Source organism: Brassica oleracea, chromosome C6, assembly GCF_000695525.1.
Source record: "Brassica oleracea var. oleracea cultivar TO1000 chromosome C6, BOL, whole genome shotgun sequence".
NCBI classification, from domain to species: domain Eukaryota; kingdom Viridiplantae; phylum Streptophyta; class Magnoliopsida; order Brassicales; family Brassicaceae; genus Brassica; species Brassica oleracea.
Genome location: NC_027753.1, coordinates 27,780,762 through 27,788,574, shown reverse-complemented (window position 1 = coordinate 27,788,574; position 7,813 = coordinate 27,780,762). Strand labels below are relative to the sequence as shown.

Below are 7,813 nucleotides of genomic sequence, written 5' to 3'. Positions count from 1 at the left end.
ATCACTATACTACAACATTTGTCTTAGGAGCCTTGAAAACTCCTAACTCAATATTCAGTCTCTGAACCCTTCTAATTACAACATATTCATGATACAGCGACAGAAGTATACGTGATAATTACTGAGAATCGACTATATAATATTTAAGGAAAACAAAGGGTAAGAAAGTAAATTCCGTTGGGTTGTTGGGTTTGAAAGAAGGGAACATTTTCTAGTTAGTTAGCCTAGCCCACAACGATAGATTTCGACTGAAGTATGTGCACAAGGAAGAAGTGGGACCATATAGTTAGTTAAAGCTGTGTTCTCGAAGCAAACTCTCACTTGTCTTCCTTACCTTACTACTGTCGTTTGCAACCTGAAACTTTAAACAATGACATCTAATTTTTATTATTTCATCATCAGTTAATTAACTATTTTTATTCATGATCGAGCCAACCAAACTTTAAAATAGAATTCTCGATTAATTTTTCTTTTCTTTTTTTCTACAAGCCATCACTACCTTTTGTATCCTCCAAATTACAATTCCTTAAGTGACAAGCAAAACTTCCCCCGTAACAAACATTTTTGTTTCCATCTAAATTTTCAAATTACGTTTTGTTAGTCTTTTTGACGTCGAATATTCATCATATTTTCCAGAAAATTTGCCAAATGAGAAGTTTGATAATTTTGAGTACAATTTTAAGCAAGTTGTAATTACACAAGTTGCTAATTAGTAATTCATAAAACGGTACACGTGGGTTAAAATTTTATAGTGAATATTTGTCACAATCCCATTCCCACGCTTAAAACCATACACCAAACCGAATATACTAATCATTTTTCTCAGTGTCCTTGTATGCAATTTCCAAACACTAGTTTTGTAGTTGAAGCTATCTACATTTTCCCTAAAAATAAAATAAATAAATGATAATATTCTGTTAAAGACCTCTAAGACCATCTTTAACGCTTCATATTTGTGGTCCTTAACAAGATCCTTAAGCATTAATGTTGATTTAATTAAATGGAAAACAAATAAATGCTAGATAATCGATCCTTAGTGGGTTGATTTGGTGACCGAAAATATCAAGGGTTTTTAAAACACGTGTCAGCTGCTCATTTATTTGTATTTTTTTTCTTTTTCTTTTATTTCTTTCTTTCTTGTTTTCGTTCTTGTTTTGTTCTTGTTTTCTCCGCGAGAAGAGACTGATCGAAACCGACGATGGAAACGACGATTCTGTCGGTCCACTCGACGGCTCCTCCATCTTTGCCGTGATTAGAAGGATCGAAACCCACCACGGACGACGACTCTCTCGGTCCTCAGCGCGGCTCCTCCGTCTTGTCTTGTTTTCTCCGTCGGAAGAAGGGTCTAAAATCCATCACAATCGACGCCTCTCTCGTTCCTCACCGCGACTCCTCCGTCTTGTCTCCTCACCGCGACTCCTTTGACTCCTCCGTCTTGTCTCCTCACGAAGACTCCTCACAGTGACTCCTCTGACTCCTCCGTCTTGTCTCCTCACGAAGACTCCTCACAGTGACTCCTCTGACTCCTCCGTCTTGTCTCCTCACGAAGACTCCTCACAGTGACTCCTCTGACTCCTCCGTCTTGTCTCCTCACGAAGACTCCTCACAGTGACTCCTCTGACTCCTCCGTCTTGTCTCCTCACGAAGACTCCTCACAGTGACTCCTCTGACTCCTCCGTCTTGTCTCCTCACGAAGACTCCTCACAGTGACTCCTCTGACTCCTCCGTCTTGTCTCCTCACGAAGACTCCTCACCGTGACTCCTCTGACTCCTCCGTCTTGTCTCCTCACGAAGACTCCTCACCGTGACTCCTCTGACTCCTCCGTCTTGTCTCCTCACGAAGACTCCTCACCGTGACTCCTCTGACTCCTCCGTCTTGTCTCCTCACCGCGACTCCTCTTACTCCTCCGTCTTGTCTCCTAACCGCGACTCCTCTGACTTGTCTCCGTTAGAAGATGGATCGAAACCCACCACAATCGACTACTCTCTCGGAGCCCACCGCATCTGCTCTGTCGGTTCTCGTCTTCTCCGAGTGAAGAATGGTTCAAACCCATGACTTCCCGTGTATGTACTAACTTTCTCACTTCATTCTTGTGTTTTCAATTTAATTGTTAGCTAGCAAACTGGTTTAGACTATCATATTGTTTGATCTTAAGTTGATTGTCTTGTTAATTATGACAGGGAGTTTGAGCTCTGGACATGAGGTCCTCCGACTGAAGTCACAATCGGAAGGAGTTCTTTTTTGAAGTTCAGTGCAAACTGTGGGTGAGGTATGTGTGCAAAAATCGACTTTAATTTCTTGCTTGCGACTGATGAATGCTTGTTAGAGTTAGGATGAATGCTTGGGTTAGTGGTTAGTAGGTAGAGTGATGAATGCTTGCCGCAAGTGGTTAGTTTAATGAATGCTTTGTGATGAATGCTTGTTTTAGTGTTGTAATAGGATGTGGTTAGGTAATAAATATGGTAGTTACATGTCTTCTCAGCTCAAATCTTCTCTTGAGAAAGAGTAAAGACAATTACTCTCCCGTATCTAACCGCATCTTCTCTTTTCATCTATAAATCTTTTGTTCTATCTTTTCATATTCCAACAAAAGCTTCTGCTCTTTCTTTTCATATTCTTTTTTCTTCCTTCTCTCTGCTCTTCCGTATTACAGTATGGATCACACGAATTTTGTTGACCTTCTGACCAGTCAACAAGATAGTGTCATTCCTCAATCGTTTCCTTGGGAGAGCTCATCACAAGTCCCTGTCTTCAGCACTCAATGTACAGAAACTTCAAGTTTCTGTGAAGAGTCATCTACACAGCGCAAAGAAAGAAAGAAATGGACTCCTTCTGATGATCTTGTGCTCATAAGCGCCTGGTTAAACACCAGTAAGGATCCTGTCGTGAGCAATGAGCAGAAAGCAGGCACATTCTGGAACCGCATTGCAGCCTACTATGCAGCTAGTCCGAAGGTGGAAAGTGGAGATAAGCGAGGAGCTCTTCAATGCAAGCAAAGGTGGCAGAAGATCAACGATCTTGTCTGCAAGTTCTGTGGTTCCTATGCGGCTGCGACAAGACAGAAAACAAGTGGTCAGAGTGAGAGTGATGTTGTGAAACTCGCACATGAAATTTTCTTCAATGATCAGAAGATTAAATTCAACCTTCACCATGCTTGGGAGGAGCTCCGCTATGACCAGAAATGGTGTGAGCATGCTAGTAGTAAGCTTGGTGGAAGCGCTAAGAAGAGAAAATGCGAGGATGGAGCAGAAACAGAAAGCTCTCAAGCTACTATCAATGTCGATGATCTACCTACCAAACGGCCTGCTGGTGTTAAGGCTGCGAAAGCAGCTTCTGCAAAGAAACCAATAGTAGATAAGGAGGCTGATGAGAAGTTTGGCAAGTTGTGCTCAATTAAAGAGAAAGACCTTGTCTTGACAGAGAGAGTTTCCAAAATGAGACTGCTTGACAGTCTCATTACAAAAAAAGAACCACTTTCTGAAAAAGAAGAAGCACTGAAGAGTAAGCTTCTTACAGAGATGCTGGATGCTCCATAATATGATGGTTCTGTCGCATGTTTAAATGTTTCTTAATGGGATGTTTCGGTTTGATGCTTTTGTTTCATGTTTCATATTTCTTGTTTCTGTTTCATGTATCGGTTTGATGTTCTGTTGTATGTGCTTCATGTATCAGTTTCTGTTTGATGTTTATGTATCTGTCTGTTTGCGATTTCATGTATCAGTTTCATGTATCAGTTCTCTTGACCACTTCTTGTGTCCATTTACGATTGCATCTCTTTCTGTATGTTTTTGTTTGATGCTTCTGTCTGATTGTATACAGAGAGTCAAGAGAAGTCACAAGATTGCAGAGAGAAGTCCCGAGATGTTTGGTTAAACATGTCACGGGAAGACACAATGCCACTAGAGAAGTCACGAGATTACAGTTGTGATATGTCTGTTTGTGGACTTTATGTTTGTCTGTATGTAACTTTAAGTCACGAGATTTTTATGTTGCTTATGCAGATTTATATATATAATTTATATGTCACGAAACTTTATGCTTCTCTCCTTCTCTATATAAAGTATTGAGACATGAAGTATTTTTTTCACCAACAAGTTTCATCTGATCACCGACTCTTTTTCTCGCACCAAAACACTCTCTTTCTCTTCACCATCACACTCTCCTCACCAAAACTATTCACATGGCATCTTCATCCCATAATACGTTTGATGTAGAAGATGGTGAAAGTTTTGATCAATATTTTGATCGGTATGTTGATCAATATTTTGATCAAACTTTCGATAGTTTAGCCATTAATCATGGTGATCAAGAAGTCCAAAAAAAAAAGAGAAAAAAACGAGTTCACATCGAAAGGAACCGTGAAGAAGGCAATGTACGTTTATGGGAAGATTATTTCAGTGAAACCCCAACATATCCTTCTAATCTATTCCGACGGCGATTCAGAATGAACAAACCATTGTTCATGCGTATTGTTGATCGACTCTCCAATGAAGTTGAATTCTTTCGACAAAAGGAAGATGCTCTCGGCCGGCTTAGTCTCTCTCCACTTCAAAAGTGTACAGCAGCCATTCGTGTCTTGGCATACGGTAACGCCGCTGATGCTGTTGACGAATACCTCCGACTCGGTGAAACAACTACTCGTTCATGTGTGGAACATTTTGTCGAAGAAATAATAAATTTATTCGGTGAAGAGTACCTAAGAAGACCAACACCGGCTGATCTTCAACGTCTACTTGAAGTTGGTGAGTTCCGTGGATTTCCCGGTATGATAGGAAGTATCGATTGTATGCATTGGGAGTGGAAGAATTGTCCCACCGCTTGGAAAGGGCAATATTCACGTGGTTCCGGAAAACCCACAATTGTTTTAGAAGCGGTTGCTTCTTTTTGTCTCTGGATATGGCATGCGTTTTTTGGACCGCCAGGTACTTTAAATGATATCAATGTTCTTGACCGCTCACCTGTTTTTGATGATATAATACAAGGTCACGCTCCGGCAGTCACTTACTATGTCAATGGAAGGGAGTATCATTTGGCTTACTATCTCACCGACGGTATTTATCCGAAATGGGCTACTTTTATCCAATCAATTCGGGAGCCACAAGGGCCGAAAGCGGTTTTATTTGCTAAACACCAAGAAGCTATCCGAAAAGATGTCGAGCGTGCTTTTGGAGTCTTGCAAGCTCGCTTTGCAATTGTTAAAAACCCGGCACTTTTTTGGGACAAAGGCAAAATTGGGAATATTATGAGAGCATGTATCATACTCCATAATATGATAGTGGAAGATGAACGAGATGGATATACTCTGTCTAATCTTTCGGAGTTCCAACACGGAGACGACCCCGGAAGTTCACATGTCGATCTCGATTTTCAAACGGATATCCCTTCAAATATCGCCAATATGATGGGTGCTCGAAGTAGAATTCGTGATCAACATAAGCATCAACAACTGAAAGCGGATTTGGTTGAACATATATGGCATAAATTTGGACATAATGAAGACATCAACTGAGTTCGGAAGTTTGTTTTCGAATTATTCTCGATTATTGTACTAATCTATATTTTCATGTTTTTTTTTAAATCTATGTTTTAAATGTTATCTTTTAATATATTTTATTTAATAAATAAATTTTATTAAAAAAAGTTATTAATTTTTTTAAGAGCCTCGAATTAAGAAACCTCCATTGGACCGCTAAAAATGGAAGTTTCTTAATAGAGATCCTTAACCCCACTTAAGGTTTAATTTATTATTAAAATTTTCTTAAGGATCTCAAAAAGGGTTTTGGGGTTAAAGATGGTCTAACGGTTCTGAAGTAGGCGGGAAAAGCCAAGTAGGTAGAGTACTCTTCTGTGCTTTACTTAATCACAGGGAAGCGATTCGCTAACCAATTAAATACACCCAGATCCATAAGCCGACTCACTCTACGGTCTAGATTGAGTATAGGAACAACCTTCTGGTGGTCTCTCCCGCATGTGATTGTAACTCTTCTTCTCCCTCACCTATCTCTTTGTTCGGTATTTGACAGTGTATATATACTCATTTACAGAGCATTGTTCATCTTTCTTTCACCGCCTCTTTCTCTTTTGCTTCTCCACACTTCAACGATACTCAGGTACTCTCTCTCCTCCTCTCTAGGTTTTGCTCGTTGCGTACTTTTATCGTCTTCTCTAATTAAACCAGAGCAATTTTATGAACAAATCTTCTTCAGGAAGCTTTTAACAGAATCGCAAATGGAGAAAGTGACGTCCACCGTAACGGATCTGGCCTGCGTGACGGCGCTAAACTCGCCGCCGCCTCCGCTATCGCCGCAGTCTGACAAAAGCGTCACCAAACAGCACCAGGAAGATTTCGCCGCGAGCTTCGCCTCCCTCTACAACTCGATCTTCTCGCCGGAATCTCAGTTCCCCGACTCGCTATCCCTCTCTCCGTCTCCTCCGTACTCCTCCTCCTCTCTTCCCGCTCGCGTCGACACCGCCACCGAGCACCGACTCCGCCAAGCGAGTCTCATCCTCGAGTACGACGAGCTCAACGAGAACTACGAGGTTTGCCTCTCCCGCCTCCAGTCCCTGATGACGGAGCTCGACTCGCTCCGCCGCGAAAACGACGCGCTCCGCCAGGAAAACGTTGATCTCCTCAAGCTTATCCACATCTCCACTTCGTCTTCCTCCTCCTCCGTCTCTCCGCCGCACGTCCGTAACCGCCAACAGATCTCCGATTTCGGTAGCCAAGCGAGGAGGAGGAGCGATCCGGAGAGAAACTCGTTGCCTAAGAGCATCTCCGTCCGCTCGCCGGGATATCTCAAGATGATGAACCAGGGAAGCCATGGATACGGCTGTGCGAATCGTCAAACGAGTCAACTCGGTTCCGACTCGGTAATCCTCACTCATTATTATTTTTATTTTTATCCACTTTCTTTTTAATTTTGTTAATAAAATGCTTATAAATTTGTGAAGGTAACTCAAAAGGTGTGTGTGCCGACGAAAGGAGAGAGAGATGCGTTGGAGCTTGAGGTATACCGTCAAGGGATGACGAAGACGGAGCTCTGCAACAAGTGGCAACAGACCGGAGCTTGTCCTTACGCCGATAACTGCCAGTTCGCTCACGGAATCGACGAGCTCCGTCCGGTGATAAGGCACCCTCGCTACAAAACGGAAGTCTGCCGTATGATCGTCACCGGAGCCACCTGTCCTTATGGTCACCGTTGCCATTTCCGTCACTCACTCACCGAGCAAGAGAGGATGCTTCTCACTCACTGATCTGCGAAGAGCAAAGGTTATACATAATAATAATAAAAAAGGGTAATAATAATTTGTACAGATTTGATACCTATAAATATCGTAATTTTTTTCTGGGTAATTGAATGATAGAAAGAGAACGATGTTAAATAAAATGTTGATACGATTAAAGGAATATAACTACGGTTGGAGATGATGAAAGTTTTTAACTTTGTGTCAAAAGTATGCAACTTTCGTTCAAGTTACTGATTAAATCTTCTATGTTCTGTTTGATTTGTTTAGGCAGATTTGTTTTCTTGACTTGTTGATAGTTTTGAGTCCTTGTGGTAAAAGTAGACATTGTGAAGTATTTTTTGTTGGGATTATACCACTGGTTTTGATTTCTCATGTTAAGACTATGTTCGTTTCACAAGAAACCAGTGGTATAGTTTTTGTTGATCTACTGAATATGAGAAAGGGTTCACTTGGTCTGTTGTGAAAGTCATTTGATGATGTGCACCTTTGAGTTTATCTGCAACTACTTCGTTAAGGTTCCATCTTACACAACTGATGCAGTTTGTAGAATATCTTGTCATCCCT

The 7,813-nt window shown here is 41.4% G+C and overlaps 2 protein-coding genes across 6 annotated transcripts; both read left to right on the top strand.

The window, feature by feature from the left end:
• Positions 1 to 2,655: 2,655 nt before the first annotated feature.
• LOC106297895 lies at positions 2,656 to 5,510 on the top strand. The gene is made up of 4 exons (XM_013734038.1): positions 2,656 to 3,502; positions 3,821 to 3,959; positions 4,286 to 5,415; positions 5,500 to 5,510. The coding sequence occupies exons 1-4, from the start codon at positions 2,656 to 2,658 to the stop codon at positions 5,508 to 5,510; spliced, it is 2,127 nt and encodes a 708-aa protein (XP_013589492.1).
• Positions 5,511 to 5,805: 295 nt separating this feature from the next.
• On the top strand, positions 5,806 to 7,425 carry LOC106297097 (zinc finger CCCH domain-containing protein 14). Of its 5 annotated transcripts, none has more exons than XM_013733378.1 (4): positions 5,806 to 5,955; positions 6,046 to 6,111; positions 6,208 to 6,871; positions 6,953 to 7,425. In XM_013733378.1, the coding sequence occupies exons 3-4, from the start codon at positions 6,230 to 6,232 to the stop codon at positions 7,253 to 7,255; spliced, it is 945 nt and encodes a 314-aa protein (XP_013588832.1). In that variant the 5' UTR covers positions 5,806 to 5,955; positions 6,046 to 6,111; positions 6,208 to 6,229; the 3' UTR covers positions 7,256 to 7,425. The 5 variants fall into 5 exon arrangements, with proteins under 5 accessions (XP_013588832.1, XP_013588833.1, XP_013588831.1 ...); XM_013733379.1 differs by having other exon boundaries at positions 5,806 to 5,971; XM_013733377.1 differs by having other exon boundaries at positions 5,806 to 5,977.
• The last annotated feature ends 388 nt before the right edge of the window (positions 7,426 to 7,813 follow it).

Coding starts and splice junctions, on each gene's coding strand:
- LOC106297895 (XM_013734038.1), top strand. CDS start 2,656: ATGGATCACACGAATTTTGTTGACCTTCTGACCAGTCAACAAGATAGT. Junction 3,503..3,820: donor AAAAGAAGAAGCACTGAAGA/GTAAGCTTCTTA, acceptor GATTGTATACAG/AGAGTCAAGAGAAGTCACAA. Junction 3,960..4,285: donor TGTGGACTTTATGTTTGTCT/GTATGTAACTTT, acceptor AACTTTCGATAG/TTTAGCCATTAATCATGGTG.
- LOC106297097 (XM_013733378.1), top strand. CDS start 6,230: ATGGAGAAAGTGACGTCCACCGTAACGGATCTGGCCTGCGTGACGGCG. Junction 6,872..6,952: donor GTCAACTCGGTTCCGACTCG/GTAATCCTCACT, acceptor AAATTTGTGAAG/GTAACTCAAAAGGTGTGTGT.